Here is a 17,811-nt window from a genome sequence, read left to right as displayed (position 1 = left end):
TTATTTTAAAAAACCATTACACAGTATATACTCTTATACCGGCCGGTCCCACAATTCAATATCTAACATACTCACTTTTTGATTTTTTCCAATACGTCTGACATCTTTCCAAATAGATTCTGTGAAAAGACGTCACTTGTGCGTCAACAGCTTTATGTGTGAAGCAAAATGAAAGGTGTCGGCATTACACCACCACAGCTAGAACAAAGTCACAAATCACTTACCTGTGCCTTCTGTGCAACATCCAACACTAACTGGAACTTCTCTGAGACTGTGAGATCTTCCTTTGGAGGCTCCTAATAAAAAGAAGAGCACAAATTAAGAATTAAGGCTTTTAATCAAGCATTTATATTTAACAACTTACTGATGTTAATAAATTAAAATGAGGCTAATACTTACTATCGGTTCGGACACCTCAGGCACAATACTCCACTGTATCCTCCAACCCCTGAAAAGATACACGCAGAACTGTTTTAGTACGCAAAAAAATAAATAATTATACCATATTATAGGATTTTAAATGTAACATTTTATTATTTTTTAAAGGTAATTTTTTTATGCTAAATAATAGGTAAGTTAAAAGGATATCCAATTATGGGTCAGATCCCATGTCATGCAACCAGCACATGGGTTTGTGAACTAGTTGTGAATTGAACCAGTGATAGATTATGTCGGACGTACTTTGCAATGAGGTAATTCAAGGACAACCGAAGAATGGCTAAAAATAGAAACATGGGGATAACCCAGCCATGCCAGGCAGCATTCATATAGATCTGTGGAAAAGATGAGAGGGAAGAAGACATTAAAATGAAGGACGGCATGTCAGGCGTGTTTCTGGCAGTGTTGAATCATGTCAGCCACCATACAGAAACACGTGGTGGCACTATTTATCTACATTTTAGTATTTTAAGATCAGCCAACTTTTATCACACCGAACTAATAAACATTAAACCGTGTAACAGATTAGTTTTAACCTGAGGCGGGGCTTTTTCAAATCTGGTGGTATGCAGACAACAATGAGCTTTATTTGTTTTAATTATGGTAGTAAAACAGATACTTTGGACTGGGAGGCTACATAAACATGATAAAGAGTGATGAATGGTGTTTGAGGGATTTGTGTGGGTGGGTGGGCTGTGCTCACAATAAAGGCGATGGCTGACGTGTAGACAGAGTGCCAGCTGGATAAGGCAGAAAGGTTCCTCATGAAGTTAGTAACAGGCTTAGCACCCCGTTCTGAAAACACACGCAACACACAGACCAGAACACAGTCAGTTTCATGCCCGTGACACAGCAGAGGTGATGGGAATTAAAATGGGGCTGCAATCCATTAAAATATTTAGCGTTATGGCTTGGAGGGTTTTTTATTTGGGCTGCAATATGAAAACACTTACTGAGTCGTCTCATATTTTCAGTTAATCTGCAAAGAGGAGAAAAGAAAATTAATTATTTAATGAGATCCGTTGGGAGGGTGAAATTATAAAGCCAGAAATAGCATGAAAATTGAGACTGCATATAAAGACATCCAGTTCAATGTCCCATCCAGCACATTAAAACAATTTAAAATATAGAAAATATACAATAAAAACAGGTATATTAAATCACAGAAAAAAAGCCTGATTCCAAAATGGGTTTTTAATCACACCTAGCATTCAATTACATCCAGGTCATTCCTAGTTTTCAAGTATACTTGAATATATTGGATAAATATGAAACTTAACTTTAAAGAGGGAAATCAAGTTTTTTTCTTTTCATAAAATTACAATTAACTGAACAAAGCTGAACTATAAATAATGAAATTAACAAATTTACTTTGGTTTTAGTGGATATTGCCATTTTTCCATGACAAAAACTGGCAATTTTTGAAAGTCTTTTGGAAGTTAAACAAAACAAAACAAAAAGTTAATGGAAAAACAGCAGAAAAAATATTATATAAATATTAGGGCTGGTCAACGATTAATCGCATCCAAAATAAAGTTAGTTAGTTAGTTAGTTAGTTAGTATATATATATATATATATACATATATATATACACATATATATATACACATATATACACACATATACATATATATATATATATATATATATATATATATATATATATATATATATATATATATATATATATATATATATATATATATATATATATATATATATATATATATATATATATATATATACATATATATATGTATATGTATAAATATATGTATATATATATGTATATATATGTTTTTTTTGTGTGTGTGTGTGTGTGTGTGTGTGTGTGTGTGTGTGTGTGTGTGTATATATAATTTCTTAAATATATACTTGCATATGTGTGTATACATGCATACATACATACATGCATACATAAAATATAATGTATATATCTGGAAAAGGTATAAAAATATCTATTATATTACATGTATAATTTAATACTTTTAAATACTTGGGTAAATAACTTCTAAATGTTTTAGTATAGTTGACCAGAGTCTGACCAGGGTTTACAGAGTTCAAAAGGTACTGCGTAACAGGAATGACCCATGGCTTGAGCAGTTCTCTGTTCAACCTCCCTTCAAAACCTGTAAATTATTAATCGAAACAAACTAAACGAGGCTTTATTTGAGCTGGTCACCTTTTAGCACTTAGTGGTTCCTCAGTCTCGACTGTATTCTCCTCAGGCTGAAAGCGGAAGTCTTCGATATAAACACCAAAGCGCTCATAGAGCCATTTCCACAGCCGGGATCTTAAGGTATCCTTCTGTTTGTCCCCTACCAGTTCAAAAACAGCACAACACTTCAATGCAGCATTGCAGACATTTAACTGATTCACAATATAAACAAAAAGGGCTGTAATATTCTCAGAATTCAATTGAGCATGATCACAAATGAGAATCAGCCATTTCAAGGGATGTTTAATTATAGGTGAAATGAAAAAAAAAAAACTCCTCTTCTATATGAATTGCAGTTGACAAAATAATAAAAGAATGAACTGTGATATAACAAAATATCTGAAGCATGAAAGACAAAAGCTAAAAATCCGCTATCAATCAGTTGAAGCGATGGATAAACTATAATCGTGTTCCTCAAATGAACTTCAAAATAAGGGCACTGGTTCTCAATCACTAATAAAGTGTTGTTTAGCGCACAGAACAAAATTGCCACACACTATTTCAGGCAGGACAGGTGCGTGTCCAATTCAATTTATTCTTCTCGTTCTAATGTTGATGAATCCGGATTATTCTTAATGAGGGACTGTGTGCCCGCAGCTAGTAATTACACAACGCACATCCAAACCATTGCCATATGAGAACACAAATAGCAAAAGTAAACCCAAATGTGTTACTCAAAACCACATAAAACACAAAAACATTTTATTTAGGACTAGACTGCATGTAATAATGTTTTGCACCACTAATTATTTACGCATTCACCAATAAAAGCTGCATTTTTGTGCAAAACACATCCCAGATTACGATGCAATGCATATCTTTTTTGTTATTAAGAAATAAGACTTGCTTAAGGCCCGAAAATAATCTGCATTTCGCCTTTCGAAGGATACTCATTTGGCCGTGAGCGTGGTAAGATGTTAAAAAGACTTTGTATTCAAGTGTTCAAGTCACTCGCACATGCAATGTTATATGTGAACTGTCCGAGGAGAAACAAAAATTGGGCTGCACAAGGACGGTGTGCCGAGACGTCCGCGGGCCCTCCTGATGACGAAAATTACATTGAAGTATACTTGGGCTTTAATTATACATTTTCTAATAATAACGCATAAAACAAGATCAAATGCAGAAAAAAAAAAATCTAGGTGTGAACCATTTTTCGACATATTTGACAGCAACTACCTAACAGCCTCAGTGCAACAGAAAAAGTACTCTATTAGAGAATAAAAGAGATTGTTGAAAAATAAAATAAAGAAAAATCAATAAATTAACAATGAATGCGCCCTTAGAGTCAAAACAGCAACAGGCAAAAGTGATTATGATGATGTATTGCTATTAGAGATTGCAATTTCCAATTGAATGCATAAGTAAGTGGGTCTCAAGATCTCTATAGTTCTTTAAGGAGAACAAACTAAGCTTTACCTGTTCCATTGACTGAAGTGACTTGTGGCTTTGGAGGTGGAGGTGGAGGTGGTGAATCTTCTAGTCTGGACCAAGCACACTTATTGTTTAGAAAGTATTAACAACAAATAAATATAGAAATAACTCAAATGGAACATTTATTTATTAAGTTATATACTATAGACGTGTCAAATGCTGTTGCGGGAAACTTCTATACTGTGGAAAAGCATCACCTCCCATACCTGGATCTGAGAATTTCATTCATTTTCTGCTCGAGATCGACTCTTTTCAATTTCTCTTTCTCCAGCTCCTGCTTCAGGGTGTCGACATTTATCTCTTCTCGGAGCTTCCTCAACTCCTCCTCTGTGAGCAATACACAAAGAAAACAGTTCAACTGCATGATTGAAGGACTGAGGAGATTGCTGTTGACTTCAGGAAACGAACTCGGAGACCATCAGCAAGCTTGAGGTCTCTTTGGCCACAGATGTCAAATATACGCGATACAAAGGGTCAGCTGGTCGTTGTTGCAAAATAAACCCTGACAGCATGATCAGGATCTTGTATCACTCTGTTAAGGTTTATTTCGCAATAATGACTGGCTAAATGTTCATCTAGGCAAGAGGAGAACTGCCTCCCCGACGGAGCCTGGTTTCTCCCATGGTTTGTTTTCTCCATTTCTAATCACCTGATGGAGTTTGATTTCTATTGGCTTGCTTAGTTGGGGACACTTAATATTCAATAATATTGATTTGACCCGCGCTGATACTATCGGATGAGAACAAAACTTGAACTGAGCTGAATAATGACACTATTGTCTTCTGTAGAGCTGCTTTATAGCTGAATTGAACTTGTTCCAGAGGGTTAGGATGACAGGATCCTAGTCATCCTAAATCTCAAAGATGACACTAAATTAAGCTCTCTCACAGGACAGGACACTCGCCAGAGGAAACAGAGGAAGATTTGAGACACTTCATCCTCAATTTCAGAGAACTTGATGATTCTCGAGTCAAACAAACATGTAGCTGCTGGCAGAGACGGATCGTCCTTGATCTAACAAAACGAAAATAAATTAAATCACAGTTCTAACAAAGCATGTTTTCTGAAAACTTCTTGCCTCTGGACTCATGCACCAGCACAACAGCCCTAATAGAGTAGTTTTTCCACCTGCCCTCTATTGCACACAATGCCTGCTTCAAGGTTGCCTGGAACACAAGCCCATCTTCATCTATAATTCAGCAGTTCCTGAGTCTCCCACAGAGGCGCTATAGTCATGATAAAGACCCCCTGCCGCTGGCTCAAGGGCAGGTGCGCCAAAAGAGAAGACATCTGAATCCAGATGATCAGTGCAGACCATAGGGGCCGTCGCTAAACCCGGAGCTAGTGGACGGAGGGACTGAGCAAGCTGTTTCACAGTGATAAAACAATGGATCGGAATGAATATTTATAGCCATGATGCTATTCTTCACTTTACAGCGTGTTTGGAGTGTCAAGGCAAGCAAATCTAGATGTAGTTGTACAAAAGTATAAATAACATCAATAATCATAATAATAAATCATATTACTATTAATAATAATAAAGAATAAGAACAAACCAAAGAATACTTACAGATATCCTAATCTCCTGTAACATGTTGTGCAAAGCAAATGTTTAGGAGCTTTACATGAATAATCCTTTTGGGAGCATTTGCTAGATTCGTGCTATTGTGTGAGCTTTTTTCACGTTCTGGTATGCAAACTCAACCTCGCTTACGGTTACAGTGAAATTGTGGCAGAAATAATCTTGTAAGCAGATATTAATCTTTGCCATGCTACAAGCACTTAGTCTTAGAACAATATTTGTGGTGCAATGTTGCACTGCACAGATGAGACCCTGAACTCAAACGGCACTTACTGTAAACGTAATGGTAACTAACTGTAAGCCAATAACCCATTAGTCAACAAGGAAATGTAATAGAACCTAGCGTCGCGTTTAAACATTGAGTTGCTTAGTCACAATGTACTTTGGTTACTTTTACACTGGGGCTGAAGGTGAAGGTGTCATTTCTGTGCCACTAGTAGCACCAAATAGAATGGTAAAATATATTTTAAAAATTGTGCGTGATTGTGTATATATGTATACACACAATTTTATAATTATTTAAACTCAGATTTTTAAAATGTTAATAATTAAATGATAAAGTAATTACATAATTAACCCATAAGCAATCAGCAGATTCAGCACATTGCTCAGGCAGTAACAATAAGGAAGGAACTGTAAACAACATTTTTATGGCTTGATAAGGACATGCTAAATGAGTTTGCCAGATTGGTTGTTGGCCCACTGTCCTTCACTGAAGCTGTGCTGTCTCACTGCCCTCTCTGAAATACAAACTTCAGCCTCAGCTCACGCCAACTTACTGGAGCAAAAAAAAGCTAAAAAAAAAGAAAAAAGATAGCATCTAATGGCCCATTTACACCAAAGCAATTAAGCATATGAAAGCCTTTCTGACTGACAGCATCCTTTCACATAGTTCACCCAATCAGCCATGCCTGTCTCTGCCAAAAAGACCATTAACACAATGGCAAAGGCTACACAAAACCATGGACCAATGCTAGCTCATCATAGAGTAATCTGATGAAATGAATTTGTGAACTACTCATGTTAAGCTAGAGCACCGTTTTCCTCCAGAAAGTTGAACAGGAAAAAATAATTAAAATAAATGTTTGAGGAAGTATGATTCGTTTTGCAAGTTTCACCAAACATTAGCAATGAAGGTCTTTCATGTTGACATGGTGCATGTTCTGGCTGAGCAAGGAGTCACTAGCAGTTAGCACAACTCTATTGTAAAACTGACAGCTGCAGCTTCCAAAGAGGTCATGTCATTTGATCCAAGAACAGTGAGATGAGGGATGGGAAGTATGAGGATCTGTCTTATGATCTTATGACCATTTGTTACCGGCCCCTGGCATTTAGCAAATACCAACATCACAAGACTAATGCTACAAGTAAACTGGGCAATAGCTCTTTGGACTTATTCATTTCACAGTCATAAATGTTAACAGTACTACTACATTGCAATGTAATGGACTGATTTATCATATATTTGATTGAAATAATTACATTATTTTTATATATATATATATATATATATATATAAATACATTTTGTATTTCTTTATTTCATATTATACAATTAAATTAGACCCATGTCCAGGTCACAACCCACTAATCAACAGAACAGTCCAGATGTGAAGAGTCACAAAAAGAGCATCTAAATCTTTGACCTCACCGCATATACTGTAACCTTGCAGCATCATCATTCACAGATTTTAAGTCAAAGCCATTAGGTCTCTCTTTCTTTCTTTTTTTCTCTTTTTAGAGCGGAGAGGCCCCTGTTGTGTAACAAACTATTAATAAGTCCAGTCTGCTTTTTTGGGCAGCAGCAGTTTGACCGCCCAGGTCTGACCTTTTGCTGCTTTCCAGTACTGCAGTGCTCGAGGGCAATTCGTATGCACTCACATACATACAAATACAAACGCAGGGTCTAAAAATAGACCAGACACTCCCAATCTCGTAATGCACAACTAACGTTCTGTTTAAGCCAATATAATGAATGGAAAACTGAATTATCATATGGGAAACAAGATATTTTAATACCTGAACATGCTGGAAAAATCTAAGGATAAAGAAAAAGATGATACTAGTCCAGAAAACGTCTGTTGTATGCGTGTGTGTGTGTGTGTGTGTGTGTGTGTGTGTGTGTGTGTGTGTGTGTGTGTGTGTGTGTGCGTGTGTGTGTATGAACCCCAGTGGAGGGCTAATCTCTGCTTCTGAAAGTCTCACTAATTGAAAAGTGGTAGAGGTGAGATGGATCAGCAGTATACATGGTGGGTTTATCGCCGTAAGGTTCAGGCAGCTCCCGTCCTAATGAGAATGATCTCACTCCACTGCTCGGGGTGATAAATCCACAGACACAGTGAGACATCACCCATTTAGCTTGAGATATACTGCAGATCCGGAGGCCTGGGAGGACAAATCACTTTTTCCTGAAGAGCCGTTTCTAACAAATTCTGGATATCCAAGTTAATACTAAATTTTAAAGCATCTGAGAATATGTAAAAAAATATATATAATAGCCCTATTCCAAAAGCATTTCAAGGTTTTCATAGGTGTGGTTTTAAGTATGCAATCCCTAAATGCACTGCAACAAGCTCAGTAAAAAAAAAAAAAAAAAAATTCCACAATGACCTGTGTTGAATGAAATGTTGATTACAAACACTTGTATTTTATTATCATTTACAATTAAATGTATATTAGAATTATAAATATTCAAATATTATACTTTTATTAAGAGTAAATATTAATAACAATACTATACTTTAATCAATTATAATTTTAAATATTTATAATTATAACAAAGGTTGCATATAAGTATTACATTTTTATTAAATATGAATCAGCCTGGCTCATCAATATTAATTAGATAAAGCATTTCAATGTATTGAAAGTGTGGTCCTAGGTAAGCAATCTATATTATATTGTATTATATTATATTATAAATCACAGCCTGGCTCATGAATATTAATTAGGTAATGTACAGTCCTAACTGACTTGCTGAAAGTGGGCGCTAGTCATATTAGGATCACTGTTCACCGCTTTCACTTTCGATGAGTCGACTGTCAATGCAACCAGTTCCATGACAGCTGCCTTAAACTGCTGACAACGCAGACAGTACGCAGTGATACAACTTGCAAGGTTTTAGAACAGAAGCACAATGGCTTAAAAATGGGGCCATTATAAAGCATGAAATCCCACAGAAAAGAACTGCAAAATCAGCAACAGAATAGGATGTGTATCAGGGGAGCAGTGATGATAATTTAAAACGATGTAACCATGTAAAACAGGGATGCTACAAGAATTTTTCTGGGTTACTCACGAAGAAAGTGCTTTTCCAGTAAGGCTATCTCCAGGTGACCTTTGACCTCGTTGAGTCGGTCTGAATCGCACATTTTGTAGTCCTGGTTGAGAGCAGCAGACATGGTGAGAGTCCCTGAACCAGCCTGGAGAAAATCAGTAAGAGAAATTAATTGCAATGACACCAATACTAGTCTGAATCAACATGTTATGAAAAGCCAAATGGCCCAAAATCTTTAAACTGATCAGTGCATTAAAAATGTTTTTTTTTATATGGCCACGTTATGGTCTAATAAATGAGTGCCCATTAGGAGTCCAGTAAAAGACATTTCACGGATTTGTACTCCAGCCTGCCAGAGACGTTACAGCATCATCTTCATAGAAGTTCAGCATAACCAGGATTCAACAAATCACGGCTCTAGTCACCAACCGGACGCCAGTGCGGCAGCTGTAACCATGGTGACCAGCTCATAAGCTTGCAGAGACACAGCAGCTCTCGTAGGTGAGCTTTCCAGCGCTTATCAAATTAGAAGCAGCAAATGCAATTTCTTAGAAAATGTGCTTTGACAAGGCCGACCTATACGAAAGCCCTTAATAACATCATTTTCTCAAAACGTGTTTTTTTCTTGTAAAATTTCATGTAAGACATCAAAGGTCAGTGCCGGACACTGAGGGCATTAGAAACAAACGTCCATAGGAAAAGATACTGCAGCTTGAGTATCTTGAGATAACATCTTGAGATTTTTTTTAGACTAGAAGTATTTGGAAGTCTGGGTGTGAACGATGGAGGGAACTCTCAGCTGCAACAACAGGAAGAGGTCATTTATACAGAAAGAAATACAGTGAAGCAAATGGATGTTTGGGCTGAAAGTCCTTTGGGAATCTGGCTGTCTGCCTCTTCATGCAATGCAAAGAACAGGAATTTAATACAGACTGGAAGCAAGTGACGGGGAACACTTTTTTTACATAACTATTATTAATAATGCTATTATACAAGTATCGGTTAATAAATTTGTTTAATATTCAGTTAAAAACATTTAGCCAACACATTTCTACATAAACCCCAGTAAAAAAAAAACGGTTAGCGAATAACCCGACTCCACCCACACTGCGCTGAGATGAATATTGTTGGGCGGAAACCTTAGATTTCTATACTGCGTAGTTTGTTTTTTTCATAACTGATTACTATTGATCACCCTTTATGTCTATCTGCGGGTTTTTGCAAATATTTAACCAATGAAAAGTATTAAAAAGAGCTTGTGACTAACCCGGTCAGTAAAGCCTCATAACTTCACCTGTCGCATGCAGTTTGAACAGTCTATGCTTGTTTGTAATGCAAGGGTAAATAAAGAACTGGTTCTTTGAAAAAGTACAGTGTTTACTCAGGAAACATTATATATGTAAAGACTAATGTTTTATGTATTTGAGGAGCAGAAAAGAGTGTCTCAGTCTAGCACAGTGGTTCTTAAAATAGCCTGTGCGAAGCACTTCATCTTTTATAACAAGAGATTTTGGCCCAATAACAGAAAGAAATTTTCCACTACAATAAACTTTATAAATCGTAAGTTGATGAAAACGTAATGAGATGCACTTACTGCCTCAGATGCGGCCATTTCAATGACGGACAAAACACCCATGTCCAAAATTCCCTGAAATTCGGTGGTCAACAAACTTGTAACTCCATTTGCGCTTGATTTTGGTAAAATGTTAAGAATATAAATGCCACGTGAAAGTGTCCGCCCATGTATAAAGCCACAATTGTAAAAAAAAACAGCGATGACATGTAAAACACACTTCCTTTCAATAACAAAAACACACAACAACAAAAAAGTGAGAAAACAGCCAGTACTGCGTGCACAGCCTACTCAACTCAACTCAACTTTATTTATATAGCACCACTAAAAACAACGATTGTTGACCAAGGTGCTGTACATTATTGCACAAAACATTGGCATTAACATCATTTACTACTTAAGAAAACATGACAAAACACAGAACATACCAGACACTGCACAAATCAGCTACAATTATAAGCCAGAGAAAAATAGTAGGTTTTGAGTTTAGCTTTAAACTCATGTAGGGAAGTGGCAGTTCTAATAAAAACAGGTAAGCTGTTCCAAAGTTTTGGTGCAGCAACGGCAAAGGCTCGATCTCCTCTCGTTTTTAATCTGACCCGCGGAACATTTAACAGTCTCTGGTTGGATGACCTAAGAGACCTTCCAGGATTGTGAATGGAGAGTAAATCAGAGATGTATACAGGAGCCAATCCATTCAAGGATTTAAAAACCAGCATCACAACTTTAAAATCAATTCTGTAACGGATTGGGAGCCAATGCAGAGATTTAAGAACAGGGGTAATGTGCTCTCGTTTGCGCACACCAGTAAGGAGCCTGGCAGCTGCATTCTGCACCATTTGCAGACGGTTAAGAGTTGCTTGATTAGTGCCCAGATACAGAGAATTACAATAGTCAAGCCTTGTCGAAATAAAAGCATGAATCACCCTTTCAAAGTCCTTAAAAGAAAGAAATGATTTCACTCTGGCTAAAGCTCTAAGATGAAAAAAACTGGTTTTGACTACCGTATTAATCTGTTTGTCGAATTTGAGAGCACTATCAAAAACCACGCCCAGATTCTTCACTAATGGTTTCACACATGGAGATAAAGAGCCAAAATTTGGGCAAAGGGAGCTAGCAGCTTCTGATGGTTCAAAAACTATGATCTCAGTTTTACCATCATTAAGGTGAAGGAAATTTAGCGACATCCAGGCCTTTACCTCTGCTAGACAAGCCAACAGCCTAAGTGATTAAAGATCAAGAATCCATTTTTTAATAACATGCATCAATGAATCATTTAAAAAAACGGAATGGGAATAAAGAAATTAAAATAGATTTTTTTTTGGGGGGGGGGGGGGGGTGAACTGAATGGTTTTCTATGACTGGTGTTATGAAATCTTCAAAATAGAGGTCTACACCATTTCGAAATGGCTTATTCACAATCTTATCGCATCTCTACATTTTTCTACAGAGACAAATCACTCAACTTTAAAAAAAAGATTTCTGACAGATGCTCCCTTGATATTCCCACATATGAAGGGATGTCACTTACAGGGTCTCGCTGCTCTTCTGTGTCTTTGATAGAGCTCCGCTGTTTTACTGGGACGTCGTCATTACATTCGCTATCAGATGCGTTGGGGGACTCGGCAAGGTCCAGGAACTCATCTCGCTTCGGTCCTCTGAACCTTATCTTATCCAGACGCTTTAGCATGTTCAACACAGAGATCTGTGTCTTTATCTTAACATGGCGGCTGGCAACCCTGTAGGGACAAAAGCAGCTTCTAAGTCATTGTGTTGACATGAAACCGTGCAGCGATGAAGAAACGTACAATTGCACAATTCTATCTTGATAAATATCATTCTCATTTAGACCAAGTTCTGGCTTTTCATATGTTCATTGCACATACTGAATATGGAAAGTACCACGATATGAATATTTACACTCATTGAGAAACATTCTTCATATTATTGTCCAAGTGAAAACCAGAAGCGGAGTAAGACAAAGCCAGCCATTCTTAGCTCAGGAATAATGTGCAACTGACAGTCACTCGCTTACACAATAATAGTCTCTCTGGACTGGGTATTGAGGTCTGTGAACTGGGACGCCTGATCTCGCTGTGAGAAATTGCTACAATCTCAAAGAGATCAGCTGATGTGGGACTAGTGTGGCCCAGCACCCTGTTCTGTACAGTATGTGGGTCAGAGGTAGAGGCCCCATGATCCTCACGGCCGTTTTGGCCGATAGTGAGACCCTAGTCCAGTTTGAAGTGTGAGGAAAACCAGACATTTCAAATCTATCTAAAAGTGATAAGTAAAAGTTACTCCCCTCCATGCCGTAAAAAATTCTATATGACTTCTGATTTGTAAATGAATCATATAGACAAGATTTATGAACTGAATTGACAGATTCATTGAAAAGACTTGACTCGAAATAATCTGTAAATGTTGTATATATGGTCAGTACTGGATATTTAATTGTACATGCTCATGCCCATAAGATGAAAACAATTATTGGCTTATTGGTATAGTCTAGAATTTTAACACAGGTGCAGCACTATATAATGTACTCAGTATATTTTAATATTTTTTTTTATATTTTCATTTTTCATTTTAGTTTTAGTCATTTTATTGTGATTTTGACATATTAATTCGTTTTTGGCAAATATTTCTATTTACAGTAGCTTTAACATTTTTATATAAATAACTATAAATTAAAATGATTATAAAACTATTTTATATTATAGTTTAAGCCTTTTTAGTAATTCAACTTAAACAAAAATTTAAACAAACAAATATTAACTATTGCCTTGACATTTAACTGAAATAAAACCAGTTTAAGTTTTAATTGAATTACAGAAAATCATTTTTAATTGTTTTAGTTAATAACAGCACAGTTCCTCACACAAAACTGGTCTCAGAATAAAGCATTTTAAAACCCACCTTTTTTTTTATTTACTTTATGGCTTTTGCATCCTTTTCCAAGCTTGAAAGCCTCACTCACATTGATTGTAACTGTATAGAAAAAAAGCAACCAGCACATTATTCAAAATGTTTCTTTTGTGTTCCACTGAAGTGCTAGTCATACAGGTTTAGAACGACATGAGTGTGAGTAATTAATGACATAATATTAATTTTTGATCTTTAATCTTAATATGTGCCAATAACTACCTAATGGAAACAGGACATTCGGCTGTTAAACTCATGGAAAGAAGCAGGTCATGAACTATTGTGCTCTTCCTCAGGCAATGTCTTAAACGTCTTTGTGCATCTACAAACATTCCCTGAGAATGCTGAGGTTAAAACACTAACACAGCTTTGCAACATGTGACTGGATTATTTATACAAAAAAACTCTCCAGGAACCAAAGGCCCAGAGTGGGGCACAAAATAACGCTATTAGTGTTCCAAACTCTGCATTCCCTGCAGTTAGTTGACCTTACAGCAAACAAAGCAGGCCTGGGAACAAAGCGATCGTATGCGTGCCTAGACACTCAAAACCTCCAACCCAGTTCTAATTTCACTTCCAGAGCTCAGACAACATGCTGTACATGATAATGATAGTACTGAGGTTTAACACCAGTCGTCTTGTTCTTAAGCAGACTGATTTTGGCTTCCTGTGAATTAGAAAGGGACTTTTTTTTTTCTTTTCTTTTTTTACAATAAGCAGACGTTTCAAGCAGCTCTCATGAGGGAAACGGAAACATATCTGCGGATGGTATTTATCACCCATTTGTCAGATTTACAATGTTTAAACTCATTAGAACGCAGCATTTTATGAGAAATTATGACAGCGTGTGACAACTAATCACAGCCTCTTTCTAAAAAAGTTTTGCTTGTGAAAGAGTACTACATCAGGCCTAAAGTAAACCTTCATTTTCTCTCTTATGTTTCATAGTATAAGAAAATCATTTCTTTAAAGGAACAATTTTCCTAAAAATGACACCTGGTGCAACGTATCTTTAAAAGTCAAATAGGCTAACCCAAATTTCTGAAAATTCCCTAGCTCAAATTGTATTTTTTGTTAAAAACAAAACAGTTTTATGATAAACATAATAGAGATGAAAGCCAAAATAGTAAATGGCATATTTTACTAGGTTATTCACTACTCTGTAGAGGGAGGTCAAAATGACAATTTTCACCTGAGAAAAGTGACCCACGTTTGGTTTTTGACAATTTAAAATGGTTAATAATCAACAATTTGGACATGGAGCTGCATTGAGATCCCTATATCTATGGGTTTGAAACATAAGGCCTTAAAAATTAAGATACCAAAAGAAAAGTTTGCCAAGAACCAGAATCTAAAATCATATTAAAATGAATCGTTAAAACGATTTATCGTTAAAAGGTTGCGATCTTGATTCAAACACCAACTCGATCTTATTCCTTAATGACAGTGATTCGCCTGTGTCTATTAAACCTTTGACGAGTTCGATCACAGCGAACATTCAGATCTGCGTTGGCGCTGCCGCTGACCCAGCCAGAGCAGCTGTCATGTATAGGTCACAAACGGTCTTTTCAACAACACAGTATCATTATTTCTGTTACAATAATTCAAATTGACACAGAAGTACTGGGATAAAAGCTTATAGTTCGGATATAAACACTGATGTATATGGTAGCAATCAAAATACAGTAAATCACCTTTTGAAAGTAATGACGCTTCAAATAAAAATGGAATCAATTACATTGTTACACCAGTAGGTGGCGAAAAGTGCCCGTTAAAGAGATTCGTTCAAAAATGCTGATTCATCCAGTAATGAAACAAGTGAAGTCTGTGACTGTGTCCGAAATCACCCCCTATACCCTTAAATAGGGCACTTTTTGAAGGGACAGCCATTTGTAGTGGTGTCCGAAACCATAGTAGACGTTATCAAATACACTCATTTAAACCCACAATGCACTACAAAAACGAGTGCACAACCGATGTACGCTCAACAGCTAGAGAATACTCTGGTCCAATGTGGGTGCAGCGTAACATCATAGTTATTAGTGCTGTCAAATCGATTAATCGCAATTATTCACATCTAACAGAAAAGTTTGTTTATGTAATATGTGTGTATATACAGTATATTTACATACATGTCTCTGTGTGTATACTGTGCACATACATGCACACACATATATAATATAAATATAATACATACACACATATATAATGTAAACAAAAACTTAAATGCGATTAATCGATTTGAAAGCACTGACTGGTATAAATTCCTTTTTATTTGACTATTAAATTGTTTAATTAAGCTATAAAGCTTTACATTTAGCTCGTTTCCGTGAAAGAGTTCAAGATAAATCTTTACATTACTACTGGAGCTGCCAGATTGCTAAGTGACAAAAATAATTATTAAACAGCAAACACAAACTATGCAAAAGTGGCAGGCCTCATTTTCATTCACTCCTTCAAGTAAACTATATTAGTGAAGTAACGTAGGGAATAGTGAATGAGGGTACAAGGGGGGCGTTTTCAAACAAATACTAAAAAAATACTTACAGGTTGTGATTCATAAACCGATTGTCCCGACAAAGTGGTAACTGCTCCATCTTTCATGAAAAGCTTTTGTGCGTACAGCTGGCATTGTACTCATAGGTTCTGGAAGCTGTTCTCCGTAAAATGTGCAGAGACAGATAAACGTTGGGGTTAAAATAGTCAGGAACAGTGTTAAAAATAAATGTTTTTAATTCATCCGCCTTAGGAAGGCCAAACAAAGGGGTTTTGGAACCGGGGTGGAAAAAACAGCATCTCTTCGACATGGCAACAAAACGCTACTAAATGCAGGTGTCTTCATCTTGTCTAGCGCAGTTCGACTAGGCCTCGCCCCCTTTTTTTGCTATTCCATGGGCAGGATTATTTAAATGAGTGACATTGTGACTTCACAAGATCAGGAAAAAGCGCGTTGTAGTCTGGAACAATTCACGTTGTAGTCCCAACAAATCGTTCTAAGAACCTTGCCAGAACATTAGCCAACATTTTGTGAACGTTTCCTGATAGCTGGGAATGTACAATACACGACAAAATGCGTTATAAAAGAAAACAACGTTCCATGGCTGTTGAATTCCATTCAAGACGCCATTATATTGTAATTCTATATTAACACCTATTAGAATTACATCATAGGTAAACACCATGACTACCAAAACTATTTTCTCAGTACTGACGCCACTGGGCGACTCCCCTTTCACTCTCCCGACTCTGAAGATGAGTTCAGCGGTCAGGCTGCTCCTCTGTGCTCCCTTTACAGCCTCATTTACTGGCATTGTGGCAATCTCCATTCCCCCATGCTCTCTCCAAACACCACCCGCCCCTATTGTCAGAACCTCCGCAGCCTATTACTGTATCTGTCAGCAATGTTTAGCGCCTTTTTACATGCTTCCTCGTTCACTGAAATCTTCTGTTAAATAATAAAAAGCATCTTGTTAACACAATGCTTGCTTTAGCCTATCCCAAGCATTCTGCATCTTCATCACCTCCCCGTGTAGTTCAAGTTGGATCTCATCAATAAAACATCGAGGGTTGACACAGTTACACCATCAATAGATTGCCGACTAATGCCTTGACCTAAAAAGCCTTTCGTCACTATGGAACATCTTATAGATCGATGCCGTGTATAGAATGGCGGCTTTCGTGTGCGTGCACAAAATTTCAAATCGTTTTCTTACCTCGTCTTGACTGTAAAGGATGGTTGTCACATTAAGCCATATAATATATTAATTAATAGCGTGAAATAGACATGTCCAGAAAGCGTGCTGCGCTGCACAAAACTACAAACAATGTGGCACATTCGCTCGCGAGTCGCGCGGGCTGTAATGAGTTTGAGGTTTCGAATTCGAACGCAACAATGTAACAAAAGCTTCATCAGTCCGACACATTGTAGCACGCGCCCCGCCCGCAGTGGGATTAAAAACCAGAAAGGGGTTAGAAAGTTTCTTACCCACCTTGCACGGAATCCGTAATTAAGTTTCATTAACAGGAAGGCATGAATATTCGAGCTTCGCCCCGCTCCGTCGCCACCTGCTACAGCTCGATCAGAAATCCTGCGTAAAATGCCCAAGCAGACACATTGATCTACCAATGCGACTCCATTATGTGTCAGATGTTATTTGCGGCGTTATTGCGGATTAGAATCGCATGCAAACTGCAAATCATCATTTGAGGTATCTTTCAATCTGTTGTTGATATCCAGCAAGACTCACTTCACACCAGGAAATTTCGTCAATGACAGCGACAGAAGCTCTTAAAGGGGCCGACAATTGACAGTCGCCTCTTATCAGGCAATAATAATTCTTTTTCGTGAATTAATTAAATAAGTT

At 37.0% G+C, this 17,811-nt stretch overlaps 1 protein-coding gene across 8 annotated transcripts in view; it reads right to left on the bottom strand.

The window, feature by feature from the left end:
* gramd4b (GRAM domain containing 4b) overlaps nucleotides 1–17,737 on the bottom strand; it is a 28,215-nt gene extending 10,478 nt beyond the window's left edge. For 3 of the 8 annotated variants that reach the window (XM_081356835.1, XM_081356836.1, XM_081356837.1), the window contains exons 1-13: nucleotides 17,437–17,718; nucleotides 15,995–16,100; nucleotides 12,054–12,261; nucleotides 8,971–9,094; nucleotides 4,298–4,418; nucleotides 4,077–4,141; nucleotides 2,622–2,757; nucleotides 1,392–1,417; nucleotides 1,142–1,233; nucleotides 682–773; nucleotides 400–448; nucleotides 225–296; nucleotides 76–119 (exon numbers count right to left, since the gene is read on the bottom strand). In XM_081356835.1, coding sequence (XP_081212961.1) covers nucleotides 76–119; nucleotides 225–296; nucleotides 400–448; nucleotides 682–773; nucleotides 1,142–1,233; nucleotides 1,392–1,417; nucleotides 2,622–2,757; nucleotides 4,077–4,141; nucleotides 4,298–4,418; nucleotides 8,971–9,094; nucleotides 12,054–12,261; nucleotides 15,995–16,044 — 1,079 coding nt within the window. In that variant the 5' untranslated portion in view covers nucleotides 16,045–16,100; nucleotides 17,437–17,718. Of the gene's footprint in view, nucleotides 1–75; nucleotides 120–224; nucleotides 297–399; nucleotides 449–681; nucleotides 774–1,141; nucleotides 1,234–1,391; nucleotides 1,418–2,621; nucleotides 2,758–4,076; nucleotides 4,142–4,297; nucleotides 4,419–8,970; nucleotides 9,095–12,053; nucleotides 12,262–13,441; nucleotides 13,514–15,994; nucleotides 16,101–17,436 lie in introns of all 8 variants that reach the window. The other 5 variants (XM_081356841.1, XM_081356842.1, XM_081356838.1 and 2 more) reach the window with 3 other exon arrangements.
* Between the last annotated feature and the right edge of the window lie 74 nt (nucleotides 17,738–17,811).

Source organism: Scardinius erythrophthalmus, assembly GCF_964197995.2.
Source record: "Scardinius erythrophthalmus genome assembly, chromosome: 24".
NCBI classification, from domain to species: Eukaryota; Metazoa; Chordata; class Actinopteri; order Cypriniformes; family Leuciscidae; genus Scardinius; species Scardinius erythrophthalmus.
The sequence above is the reverse complement of the archived record's forward strand: the minus strand, read 5'-3'. Positions and strand labels throughout refer to the sequence as shown.